The sequence below is a fragment of the Zootoca vivipara genome, chromosome 3 (genome assembly GCF_965207765.1).
Source record: "Zootoca vivipara chromosome 3, rZooViv2.hap1.1, whole genome shotgun sequence".
Classification (NCBI taxonomy): Eukaryota; Metazoa; Chordata; class Lepidosauria; order Squamata; family Lacertidae; genus Zootoca; species Zootoca vivipara.
This window is the reverse complement of record NC_142586.1, coordinates 68,166,287-68,180,645: the sequence shown is the minus strand read 5'-3', so window position 1 is coordinate 68,180,645 and position 14,359 is coordinate 68,166,287. Positions and strand designations below refer to the sequence as shown.

General features: G+C 40.9%; 1 protein-coding gene across 3 annotated transcripts in view; it reads right to left on the bottom strand.

Annotated features, from left to right (window-relative positions):
• The window catches only part of PACRG (parkin coregulated), a 213,942-nt gene extending 201,991 nt beyond the window's left edge, over positions 1-11,951 (bottom strand). For all 3 annotated transcript variants that reach the window (XM_088666304.1, XM_035108596.3, XM_060272802.2), the window contains exon 1: positions 11,549-11,951. In XM_088666304.1, the coding sequence (XP_088522430.1) occupies positions 11,549-11,686 (138 nt within the window). In that variant the 5' untranslated portion in view covers positions 11,687-11,951. The remainder of the gene's footprint in view (positions 1-11,548) is intronic.
• Positions 11,952-14,359: the final 2,408 nt, after the last annotated feature.

Sequence of the window (14,359 nt, the reverse complement as noted above, 5' to 3'; positions counted from 1 at the left end):
CATCTAAAACATTCAAATAATATATTCCGATTTCAGCATTAGTACTTTAAAAAATGGCTAAAATTTCAATATAACAGAAGACTGGCCAAATAGCAATGATGGGAGGACAGGGAACTATGCAGTCCAGCCTAGTCCTTGAACAATGGTGGCTCTCTCCAGATTCCTTTCATCCCTCCCTTTTTTCTAGCTTTCATCAGTTTCTGTCTGCCCAATTTTAAGCAACAACACAGGAACCTCCATCGCCTGAAGTAAGATGAAACCGTATTTGAAATTGAACTTTTCCAGTTGTAGGGAAGTGAATCAGCCATGCTCTGTTTTTTTTCATTCCATTGGGATGAAAAAGGACTTTCTTCCTGTTTTAGCAAATGACTGACACTGCGTGTTTTTTCAATAATTTTATGAACTAATATATTAATGATAATTATTATGCTATTACTATAGCCTAGCCCTGTAGCCCAAATGTGGCCTAGAATTCTAAATAAATAAATCTGAATTCAGTAAAACAAAAACAAAAAACAAAAAAGGAGATTGAATATCTGTCATCTTCAGTTTCAGGATGTGGTCAAAATACCCACATCAGAGAAGAATAATTCTTCCAAGCAAAACAATATTACAGACTACAAATTAACTACAGTTGTAGAAGATTAAAAACATCTGAAAATTAATATATTTAAAAATAGAGATTAGAAGCCTTGCATATCATTATTAAGGCTGATGAAACTATTTTAACAAAATTATTACTTTCAAGCTTTTATAATTTACTGAAAAAATTACCTTTGAGGATAAAATTTTCTCTAGATAACCTTTTAACTAAAAGGTTAAGTTCTTTAAGTGACAGTTGTTAAAAGTCTATCCACCCTTTTTATTATCTAAGCATTGCACACTGTGGTTATCACAGGCATGCATTTCATTTTCACATGCATTTACATTCAGATGTGTCCAAATTTTTTCTGGTAGGCACACCTGAAGAATAGGCTTTCAATATCTCTGCCCCCATGAAAGATGATAACATATTTTGCATATAATATAAATTGTTTGTAATTATGCAGATTGGTAGACAATAATACCATGTCTCATTCATGCAATTGCTAGCAGGTGCTTTATCTCTGCACCTGCCAAACACCAGCAAGGAAGGGGCAAAGGCATGCCTTCCCAACAATTTTTCACTGTCAGAGAAGATAGGATTCCTGTACTGCCTGTGCAATTATCTTCTCTTCTCTAATACAGTAATTCATGTTACAATGAAAGCAAGTTGGTTGGTACAGATGCCCATAGAGAGAGAGATAGTAAAATCAGCAAGTGGCCACTGAAAGGGAAACATTTTCTAGGGTTCGGCAGAGTTAAGTCTCCCAATTTCTTAACCATGGTTAACGAATTAAAAGCTGCTCCTGGAATTGTGGAATCTTCCTCTACCCCAACCCCCAACCCAAACATTTATCACATTATGTCTCCTCACCTATACAATGGCTAAGGCTAAGCAGCACTCAACATTAAGCAGTGATCTGAAAATAGTTTTGAACCGCGTTTCAAATCCCTGATTAACAGCAATCTCCAACTAGCATAAACCATATTTAAGATTGGTGCCGACATAAGTTTCAATCAAAGAATGGTGGAAAGACAGCAATGTCTAAGATGATAGCTGCTCTCCAGAGGGCCTGAAAGAGGAATGTTTGCACATGTTACATGAGTCTAGATCTTCAAGGACACCAGGCAGAAGTGAGTTGCTAGTCTCACTGACCTTTCTAGAATCAGGCTGCACAATATTCAATTGAAGAAAATTGGAGAGGCAGTTTTTCAAGGCAATTGTGGGCAATCTCCACAAGGGAGCACAAAATCCTGTACCGTGTGTGTTTACTCAGGCCATCAAAGAATAAACCCTTTTCGCTATACAAGAATTAAATACCAGAAAGATACCTTGAGGACAACATTTATCGTAAGGTAATAATAATAACTGAGAAAATTAGAAGCACTTGACTTCTGCCATGTAGCTCCAGGGCCATTATGATTAATACATAATCTCTATAGCCTGTTGTTCAATTATTTTTTTAATTCGTTACCGAGGCTCTATTACTTAAGAAAGCAAGCCAAATCTGTCATAAAATTTGAGACAAAATAATGAACTCTCTCATTAGTATTTGTAATATGTCTCCAGTTTATGAAGCACTGTAACACTCTGTAAAATTTCAACGACTTAAACAAAAATAAAATATGTCATTCCATTTCTGCATCTGCCTATAGATATAGAATTCATTTTAAACAAAAGTACTGAAAGAAATACCGTATGTAAATAGTGAAAATTATTTGGACTTTGTATACTCATTATTATTAGTGAAGGATTCAATAAATTAGGTCAGAGTGGACATTTACTACGCAGAGGCAAGAAGACAGAGGAGGATTAATGGAATCTGAAAATAAATATATAGACCAAATTTATGGATTATTCACACATATGAATTGTTAAAATGTCACCATACTAGACTTCTAAATTTATTCCTCTATGCTTTGCTTGATTATTTATTACATTGTGCTTAGGATTCCCTGGCAGGTTCTCTGGATGTGTCCATAACTAAACCTAAAGCAGCAATACCTGCCCTTGGGATCACCATATGAGGAAAGGTGCTGGATATTTAGCCAACTCCTTAAAGCTTATGTTGGTGACACACTTTTTAGACATGTATCATTTCCCGGCACTGTAATTCAGTTTCACTAGCAAACCAGAGGTTAAACTGCCCTTCCCAGCCCCAGGGAAAAAGCTTGACAATTTTGGGGGTTTCTTTAAAAAAAATTCAAAAAATTTCAGGGTGTCCTGGTTTTTTACTTTTTGAAATATAGCAACCCTACTTAAATCCTACTTAAAGCCTTCATTGAAAAGAATGAAGTAGCACTACAGATGTGAGAAAAGCTTCTCATTCTGGGATAAGATACTCAAAGGACTGTTACTGGCAAAGATTACTCAATAACAATTCACTTCTCATTTAAAATTATTCCCATTTAAAATAATCAGTTTTGATCACTGTTAGAAACTGGATGCCCAGCTACTGTTTCAAGTATAGATGGCACCTTATCCACTGTATTGAATAAGACATGAAATACCACAGAATACCTGGGTGGAAAACTCACAAAATAAGGTAACACTTATATTTTATTTTCGTTTACTTCCATTTCCACACACACCCAACAACATGTTAGCCAAGTACTAAAATTATATTAAGATCCTGCACTTTTCATAACTTATTTTCTTCATAATAATTGTTGGCACCTCTCTGTTTCAGAAGACAATGGAGAAGTGCACCTTTAGGGTGAAGTCAAACTGTTAGAAAGTTGCAGTGTAGAGGAAGAGACATGCTTTGTTGCAGCTGGGGCAGATGAAGGCATCCGGTTGTGCTGCTGCAGATATACCACAGTGTTTCTTCTCCCTTCACTCCTCCCAGCAGTCATTTCTCCTCTGGTCGCTGCTATGGATACACATCTTGACAGCCTGTCTCCAGGCACTGCAGTCATCTGCAAGGGATTCCCACATAGCAGGGTTGATGTTGCCAGCCTTCATGTCCCGTTTGCAGACATCTTTGCAACACAGAGTTGGTCTGCCAACAGTCCTAGTCCCTAAAGCCAGCTCCTCATAGAGCATGTCCTTGGGATCCCCCCATCTTCCATTCTGTGGACATGGCCAAGCCAGTGTAGCTGTTGCCAAGACAGGCGTCCGAACACGTTGGGAATGTGGGCTTGTGAGAGTGTTACCGGTGTCAGCAGTGAGTTGAATTCTCTGACACAGCTTTAGCCAGTAGTCATTGGCAAATTGGCTAGCAATCCATTGGCACTCCACTCCTTGCCTTTCTCAGTGGAGCAAGTGCCTTTTCACAGGGTGCACACTTGTAGTTCACAAGAGCCTCACACTTTGCAGCAATAACAAGCTCCATGTCCCTTATGCCAGCCTCAAACCAGTTGGGGATCTGTTGCTCTCTTTTGCCAAAGTAGGACATAGCTGTGTTGTAGGTTGCCTCTTTGATGTTGTCCTACCTTCCTTCAACACCTATCTCTGGAGCGGTTCAGTAGAGCATGTTCGACAAAACCAGAGCAGCGTTCACAAATTTGAAGTATGGATGTTCTGGCGGTGTTGATTCAAGGCCACACTTTATGCGTTGTACTATGGGCCCTCTTTGGCTGGAGATTGCTCTTGCTCACCACCAGGGAGTGATCCATGTCTTGGTCGGCACTGCAGTAGCTGTGTGTGACACGAGCACAGTTCTGTGCTGATAGCCTGATGACAATCAAGTCCAACTGGTGTCGGTGACAGCAAAGTTAAACTTATCTACAGACCAGTTTATCACACTAAGCTTACTAAGTCCCACATATCAATACTTCACTATTAGAGAAAATATTAATCTTCCTTGACAAAAGTAATCTAGAATCTGGTTGATAAATTGTGGCCTTTGTCCCACAGAGAACTATTTTATTCTTATTTTGCAAAATTTGGTTTACTCTGTAGAATGAACCTTAAAGAACTATATAAAATCTTACCTGCATTTTAGCTGCCTTAGTGAAGCAATTTTATAGCATGGATCATTTGCTAATAGTTTTAAGCAGTCATACTTGGGGGAGGACAGTAGAGCAGCAAACTTGAAATTTTCTTCTACTACAAAATACCATCTTAGTCTGAACTTTCACTCCTTTATCATCTAACATCTAATTATTTCAGTCTTGGAAAGTCACCAAAAAGGCTGAGGGAATACCATCTTCAGCACCACATAAATTTCATTCCTGACATTCTGAATTCTTCACAGTAGGGCTTGAAACATGGTTCCCCTTACTGGCACTGAGAAAAAAGGGCTTATTCTGTTAGACCAATGCTAGCATTTAATGCCAAAGACCATGATGTATGCTAACTTCCACCATTTCTTCCTCAGACATCTGACAGAAAGCCAAACAAATTCCAGTGAGAATATTCATTCATCTCAGGCTGAGAACTGAGGCGGACAAATATGCCTCGAGAGTATGCAACGGTAGGGTTCCACAAATTCAGTTATACCCTTCAGTTATGCACTTAAGCTACTATGAAGTACTATGATATACAATGGACTTCCAAACTAATTCTGTGCCACTGATATTACACTCTACATGCTAAATATGAACAACATTGCTGCCAAACTCCAAATGTCTCTATTTCCCAGGGACGTCTCTGATTTAGAGAAGCCATCCAGGTTTCTGATTTGATCCCAGAATGTTCCACTTTTCCTTAGGATATCCCTATTTTCACTGGAGAAATGTTGGAGGGTATGGAGTTATTCGACCCACAAGCCATCTGACGGCAATCCTGTATAGGAAAGGTTTTTAATGTTCAATGTTTTATTATGTTTTTATATATGTTGGAAGCTGCCTAGAGCGGCTGGGGCAACCAAGTAAGACGTATGGGGTGTAAATAGTAAAATTATCATTATGGAATGGGACATGCCTATTTAAATCAGAGAAATGTTGGAGAGTATGTGCTCTTTCATTGCCCAAATAGGATTGTGCTACACATCAGCTCTTAAACTGGGCTTTTAGTAAAAAAATAATAATGTATGTGTAGCAACCCACTGCTGTGTAAGTAATCTAGCTGATCGAGGCCCAGAATAGTTCTTTTCGACATCTGTATTATGAACCACACCAACTGAAGCATTGAATGAACACTGAAATGCCAAAGTTAATTCACTAAAGAACCGAGGAGGAGAAATGAAGGAAATCGTGACTGTGTGTGTTAAGGCATATAGCTCACCCAACCCCAGATATGACTACCTACAAGTTACACAATTCATACACCTTACATGTTATTGCTGATACCTAGAGATTTCTGTACTTGAAAAATCTTCTGCAGCAATAAAATTTTGCATTTATCACTTTAAACACACTTCCATTTTATCTAGGATGTGTTCACTACAACCGGTAGAACTATCAAATAGTAATACTTCTACCACAAACACTAGTCTCCAAAAGCTACAGAGCTTCATTTATTGTACAAATAGGCTATTTTTGGGGGGAGAAGGTCAAACTATTATTTATGACACTTGGTCTTGCAGTCTCACTTAAAATTGTTTTAAAAGCCTCTCTCTTTCCCTTCCCACACTAAGTAAAATAACAACAACAATCCGTAATATTTCAGATATCAGTTTAGTTGGTGAAATAACATGTTGGAAAGGCTTTTAGCTAAAGTAAAGCCTGACAATCTGGCAATTTGTTCCACTTTTATAAATAAGAACTCTGGCCTTTTGACTCAAAAAGGAAAACATCATTATACGTGGTTCAGCTTGGCCTCATTTTCTACACATTTGTTCAAAAAACTTTACACATAATTGCCGTGGTCAAAGAGGGCAAGTCTTGCTCCTGTACTTCTTCATATTTGATAATTCACACTGACCAATCTTGGCAGTCATTTTTTAAAGCATAAACTGAGGGGCCAACATTAAGTACAAGACATGTCTTGCCCCCTAGTCTTGCTGGTGTCAAGATGTAAGTGCTCAGCCAGTCAAGGCTGGTCCATTAGGACCAATGGAACACTGCTCCATCGAACTCAGCCTGCCCTCAGCCAGTGCCCACCTGCCTGTCTATTTACTTGGAATCAGCTCAGGATTGGGGGGGGGGGGACTACCTATCAGCTCCCTCCTAATCTTAATGCCATCCTTGTATAACTCAGCAGGGAGGAGGGTAGGGACAAAAGAAGAACTAGTTGGCTCTGTCATTGGCTCTAGCACCTACCACTGCTGGTCTCACTATGTTCTGCCCTACCAGCTCCAATGAACACCAGCCACCACTGCTGTTGGCAGGTCCTTGATCTGTATGGAAAGGCAGGTGTTCAGCTAGCACACCATCGCTTTGCTGAATCTCCTTCTCTACCTGTTCAGCAGTAATCTTATTCTGCTGCACATCAAACAGGGGAAGAGGGTAGTGAGAACTGAGGATGAACAAGTGAACCTTTAAATATGCATTTTAAAGTTGTGTAGGTACTACAGTTTTTATGGCAAAAACTTGGATTGGATGTTTTATTTACTGCATGGGCATTGGAAAAACCAACTACTTACACATACATGCTTCACCCTTCAGAAATGTTTGCTATCACATTTTAAAACTTATCTCTCCAGCATGAGGGCTAAAAAATATTGTTAAGCTACAACTTGACATTCCCTGAATTTTTACTGTTGATCCTAATTCTTGCCAAACTTGGAGTGGTAGAAGCACAAGTGGACCCATACAAGGGATACAGCCTCTAATCTCCCCAGCTGCTCAGACCTGTGATATGGCGTCTTTAGAGGGTGTGGATTGGAAGGTCAACTTTGGCTTCAGCTCACAGTGTTCCATGCCACAGCCCAAATAGTTGTAGGTGTGGTCTGGTCATAACTGGCTCAGCGTGGTGGCAGCTGGCTACCTGATACCCTCCCTCCATTGTTGTATAAAGAGCAGATGTAGCCAAGGGAAAGGGAGGCAGAGAGTGTCTAATAGTCTACATGAAGGAAGTCAGTCCAAAGTGGAAGGATTTGGACCACTGGGACACTATCTGTTGCAGAAGGACCATCTTTCATCCCAGTGTTGGAACTAGCAAAACAACTAGCGGAAAGGACTGCAAATTCCAGGAAAAGGACACCTACTGAGAGTCAGAAACTGAGAAGGGAGAAATAATGTATTATGGAAGCTTTAAGCACCAAACTGGTTTGCTTTATGTAAAGTCAGTTGAAACTGTTACAAAAGAAAGGTGTCTGTGATGAACTGGGCTTCTTGACTGAGGAAAAACATACATCCTCTATGTTATGTGGTGAAAGATTTGACTGAAGGACTTCTTTTCTATGAAGGGGCAGTATCTCACTTGACCTGCTCTATTTTTTCATAACTAGTCTAGCAGGTTTTCCTGTAATTTAATGCATTACCTATATCTGAGGTAACCTAAAGCTTCTTACCAAGTTTCCAAGCGCTCTTTTCTGTAATGCAAGGCACCTGCAAGTGGTATCTTTAAGTCTCTTTGCAAGTTGTTCACGTGCTATCTCCTTGCTGGTGGCAATTGACGGAATTTAGTAAAATCAGTACATTTCTGCTTTGTGTTTATGAATGTGCATACACACACTACAATAAGATTGCAATATGAAAACTATGTCCATTTTTTAAACTGGAATTCTGAAACCTGTATCACTATAGGAGAGATATTTGATTCTTTATCAAATTCTAGTTGTCTTATGATTTCTTATAACTACTTGGCAACAATATATCCATTTAAAAGGCCAGAAACTATGCACTGTACTGTACTGTGTTCATTGCTTAGACCAAAAGCTAGCAGATGCAGTGTTTAAGTAGGCAATTAAAGATCTCTATGCAGCATCCCTTCAGCATAATAAGCACCTAAATTGACCCTTTTGAGAAAATACTTTCTGTTTGGCATGTATTTTATCAATTAAAAATAGATTAAAAAAAATTATTAAGCAAAAACAATGCAACCATCCTCTCAAACACAAAAACTTACAGCAAACTACTTGCATCAATGTTAAATTTGTTCAAGGATTATTCTATTACAGTGGTACCTCGGTTTATGAACACAATTGGTTCCGGAAGTCTGTTCATAAACTGAAGCGTTCATAAACTGAAGCGAACTTTCCCATTGAAAGTAATGGAAAGTGGATTAATCCGTTCCAGACGGGTCCGCGAAGTACTTAAACTGAAGCGTTCATAAACTGAAACATGGGTGTAATTGGTTCCGGAAGTCTGTTCATAAACTGAAGCGTTCATAAACTGAAGCGAACTTTCCCATTAAAAGTAATGGAAAGTGAATTAATCCATTCCAGATGGGTCTGCGGCGTTCATAAACCGAAAATTCATAAACTGAGGTGTTCATAAACCGAGGTTCCACTGTACTAGAAGAAACTATTCATTGCCTCACAACATTTAGCCTCTACAGTATTTTTCTCAAGGAATATATAGCAGGTTTTTTTTTTCTAATGCAAAGAACACTATTGGTTACTGAACAATATCTTTAGTTTTCTGGCATTACAGTCAATCTCAATTTATTATAATAATTATATAATTCATTACACTAATAGTACACATTAAAACATTATGAAGTCACACTGCTGGCAGAGGAGCAAGGTGGGATAATGTACTATTACAACAATGGGGTAAGAGGCGCTATCGCCCATAATAACTTGCTGTCCCAGAGCTGTTAAAAACAGGCAATGCAGGCTTGGGGAATCTCAGTATTTGGAAACTATTATAAGATTCCTTCAAGGGCTCTTTCAATTCTGCAAACTTCCCTCCAAGGACTTGGTTTTTGAAATATTTCCAGCTCTGCTCTGAAGCTTCTCTTTGGCTAAGGCATCAAATCATCAACCCATTTGTAACAGGAGTCCTATTAAAGTCAGAGAGACTGCTATAAAATTGATAGATGGCAAACTGATACTTATAGCTACAAATCACATGCTTCAAAATAGTCTCATTGACTTCAGTGATACTACTTCTGAGGAAGTGGCTGAAGGGGTGCAACCTACACATAACTCTGCACACAGCAGCCTTTACTCAATAATGTCCTGCCATCAAAAGCATTGTCCTATGCTTTTGCTTATGATGCCATGCCTTGAGCAGCTACAATGTTTCTCTTCCAAATAGAGTAGGCATAAAAAATAGTTTCACACCTCACATAGAGTGTCTCAACCAGAGGCCTTTGATTTTTTTACATGTACTGTACTGTATATGAAATACACATACATGAATCCTAATACAGTATGTCTTTGCAATACAGGGGCAGGATCCCATTCAAAGAAGTGACTCATACAGGGTAAGGTGTAATGGGTGGGGTTTGCTGGATATGCACAAAGATAGCAGGACAGTCTATTTATGGATTGCACACTACCAGGGCCAGCTCTACGGCCAGTCTGGATGGCGCAGGGCGCCACGGCGCCGGCCCGCCAGGGGGGGCGCCACGGCGCCGGCCCGCCTGCCCGCCGCTCTGCCGCACAGCAAGCCCGCCTGCCCGCCCGTCGTGCTGGAAAACGGGGTGGCGGCGGGGCGGCAGAGGGATCTGTCGCACCACGGCGCCAGGGCGCCAAAGGTGCTTAAGACGGCCCTGCACACTACACTGTAAACCTGCACAGATTTATCTGGGGGAAAGTCCCACTGAATTTAGTAGGGCTTGTTTCATATAGAAACGTCCTGTAAGTGCCACAGAAAGCATTATTGTTTTTTTTTTTTAAGATTTCTATCCCACCCTTCTTCCCAAAGGAGCCCAGGTTAACAGAAGAGATGGTGATGTACTGCACATGGGCTAGAGAGCGAGTCTCACTGAAATAGTAGGACTTACTTTTGAGGAAAGAGTAGGCTCAAACAATAATTTAGCCAATCCTATGCAGGTCTACTCAGATGTAAATATTCTGCAATGGAATTTACGGCTAGGTAAATGTTATAAGCTTGCAGCCTAAGGCCTGTAAACACACTACAGTGTAAACCCCATTGACCATAGTAGTGGGACTTTTTCTGAGTAAACTTGCATACGCTTGCACAGTAATTCTCTACACTTTGTTCAAAATATTAGAATGTTTGAATTATCACTTCTACATCAATGAATCTTCCTAAATGCAAGCAGTAGTTTGCCAAACTTTGTGAAAGTGTAGTTTAAGCCTAAAATTTGATAATCCTAAAAGCAACCTGAATAGCAATCCTTGTGAAAAACAGAATTCTGTGGGCTCGATGAAATATTTAAAAACAATGTTTGTGGTAACACACAGGGGAAGTACCAATTTGCAAGCTTTGTCCTGATATCTACAGGTTTATAAGGTGGCATACAAATTTAATTAATAATAATAATAATAGAAGTTAAACAAGGCCCACAGCTCCAGCCTGTATAAAAATAAGCCGTGAGATTTTAAAATAGAAATAGAAATGATTCTAATTAAAACCAGAGAAGGGAAAGCTGCTTTGGCCATAGATCTGCAGGTGAGGTGATTTCCCAAATGTTTGCCATCACCTGATTTTATAGCAACAGTTTCAAACAGTATGGTGTGGCGGGATATATTATGATGACAGGAGATTGTGTATATATACAGGGTCGGATTTAGGTTTGATGAGGCCCTAAACTAATGAAGGTAATTGTTGCTTTTTTGTGTTGAATATATGCTATATGGTAATTTATGGACCTAATAGGTATCTAAAGCCATTTGCCACTGTTGCTGTATGTAGGTTTTATTTTATTTGTTTTTTATCTTATTTTTGGGGGGGGGGGAATCCAGGGTTTTTTCCTCTAAATTTTTTTGAGGGCCCCCAAGAGAGTGGGGCCCTAAGCTATAGCTTATTGAGCTTGTACGTAAATCCAGCACACACACACACACAGTGTTGACTGGTTAAAGTGTAGCTGAAATGGCATTGACCACCGTAGAGTGTGAAGTTCCTTTGGAGGAAGGTGTGTGCAAAGGATGCCCAGGCTGGCCCTTCCCCACCTCTCGCGAAAGAGTTTGCAGCCCCTTCGATCCCGGTGTGGCTCCAGGGGGCGGGGGGGACGGGACCCAAATGAACCGAAAGCCAGCTGCAGCTGGCTGGTCACACATACCACGGTGTTTTTCATCATGGCTTTGACGGTGAATCCATCGCTGACCTGCTTCTTGCATCTTTTGGTATGCCTCAGCGGCTCCTGCAGTTGTGGGGGTCTGTCTTTCTGGGGGCCGGAGCCCTCTTTCTCCGCCACCATCACCTCAGGTGGCTGCTGGAGGAGGAGGCTGGGAAATTAAAAAAAAAAAACTTGAGGACGGAAATTTACAAAAACAAAAAAACCGATAACTACCTTTTTTTCTTTTCTTTTTTTAAACACTCCTCCCCTTCCTAAATTCCGTCCCCCTGCATCAGCTCTTCCTCAGCCCCCGCGCAGCAGGCTTCTGTGTAGATTCGGGATGAAGGAAGGGAAGGGGAGGGGGAAAAGATTGGCCTGTTTCTAACACCAACTCGCTTCTAGGGACTCCGTTGCTAGGCGACGCGTCAACAACGAGCATGTGCAGCTCGAGAATGTTGCCCGTGTCGGAAGCTTCGACACTACATACCGCGAAGCTGGGCTCGTTGCGCACGCGCGGTAGCAGCAGCTGAAGCCCTTCGCGTTCTTGTCTTGCCGTCAGTTGAGGCGAGGTTTTTCTTTGCCTCTGGCTGAGAACCTGCCAGTGACTCGAACCCGGAAGGTCCAGAAAGGCGTGCAAAGATCTGCGCGAGGCGAAGCGGGGCCCGGCAGAAGCTCCTGCGGGACTGAGGCAGGTTAAAGAGGACAAAGGACAGAGCATGCTCGATAATTCATATTGCGGTCGCTGCGCCCTCCTCACCTGCTGTTGAACGCCCCAACGTTTATGCCAGTTGAAGAAGATAGGGGAAATTAGGTTGTCCTATTATTATGAGAAATCGTGTCTGCTCCTGGTCCCGGAGGGAAGGTTAATAGGATTGTGCTCTGGGAAGCACCGTAGAAAAGAAAAAATACAGGCAGAAATATCACCTCTCATGGAAATAGAACCACAGAGCTGTAGAGTTGAGGGGGCACCCGACGGTGATCTAGTCCAACCCCCTGCAATGCAGGAATCTCAACATGCGATCCCCCATCCACTTTGAAACTAAACATTTAGCTTTGCAAATGTACTAGAAGTTTATTGCAATGTGCTAGCAGTTTTATTGCTGCCTGCACCACTAGAAGGATGCCTCTCCGGCATCACCTCCACTACTACCTCTTGTGAATTATTTTTCTTTTCCTTTATTTCCAAAACATTGTTTCGTATAGAATTGCTGATAATACAGTTGTTTTGTTGCAACTGGAAAGATGAAGGCTTCTGGTTGTGCTGATACAGATGCATCACAGCATTTCTTCTCTCTGCTCCTCCCAGATATCATTCCTCCTCTGATCACTGCTGCAGATAAACCACTTGACTGTCTGTCGCTCAGCACTGTGATCGTCTGCAAGCATGGTGGGGTTGATGTTGCCAGCATTCATGTCTCATTTACAGACATCTTTGTAACAGTTGATTCACCAATGAGCCTGGTGCCTGAAGCGCATGTCGTTGGGGGATCCTGTCATCTTCCATTCTATGGAATATATTCAATTCTGTGGAATATGTGTGTGTACACACACACACACCCCTGCACATTATGCATGTTTTACTGCTTTTGTTTGACTGGCATATCATATTAGATTTTAGTACAATGATGTTAATTTTTTTTATAAAGTTCCCATAATTTTTGGTAACTTGTGCTCTGAACACACTTGATAAAACTAAACATTATTTCATTTGGTAACTTGGCTGCAATATTACTCAGAAGTGTCATTTAATTTCATAGGTCTTCTTCTCAGAGAAATGGGGTTGATTGCAACCTTAGGTTATGTACATTTATTTAGTTATTTATTTACATTTCTATACTGCCTTTCATCCAAGGATGGCAGAGCGGTTTGAGTATAAAAACAATACATAGCATTCTAACAAACAAAAACAACACCACTCCATACAGTTTAAAAGTCCATAGATTGTTTAGTTAGCCAAAGGGAGTGAGCATCATAGAATTCATTGACAATTACTTCTGAATAGATATGTAGCAGGTTTGTGCTGCATTTGCCGTAGTCAAGCCATATCTTTGCTGTTTTCGTGTTTTAACTCATTTTAATTATCCAGTATGTAAATATCCTTGGGACTGTGGTTTAGAAAGTGGATAATAAATCAATAATAGTAATAAATACACATGTCTATTCAGAATTCAATGGGCTTACTTCCAGGTATAGGATTGCAGCTTAAATATCCTGGGAAGTGTTTTAAACTCACACTTCGTTATTGTTACTTTTCCAACACTTCAATTCACACTTGATTCACCTTTGACACATTTCTTGGGAGTCATGGAACCCAGCGGGACTTACACCTGCGTAAAAATTGCTATATGGATGTGCTGCACCTCCAAATACGCATCCTATCTCTCTCTCCACCTCCTAAAGCTAGTGAAAGCGTGATAAGCAAAAGCAAAAAGGTCATAGGATATGCCTGTGAACGAAGCAGTAGAGGAATGCCGTGCTCAGCGCGCCCACTCGCCTCACAAAGGTTGAGGGCAAATTATTCCACCCGCCCTTTAGATCACCGAGGTCCTGGATGCCTGCAGCGGGACTCAGGCGTCGCTTTTATTCCTGTCTCCTAGTATTGAACACAACAAGGCGGCGGCGGGAGGCAGATACCTATATTTGCTTGTGCTGTGTATTATTGCTGTAGCGACGTCCTCTTACGTGCTATTTATAGACAGCCACCCATACGTTAGCAGGGCGAAGCCGGGGAAGTGAGCAAGGAAAGGAGACTACGTTTCCCAGAGTGCACTGCTGCAAGAAGCGCCTCAACCTCGCCTGCGCAGTATTCGGGTT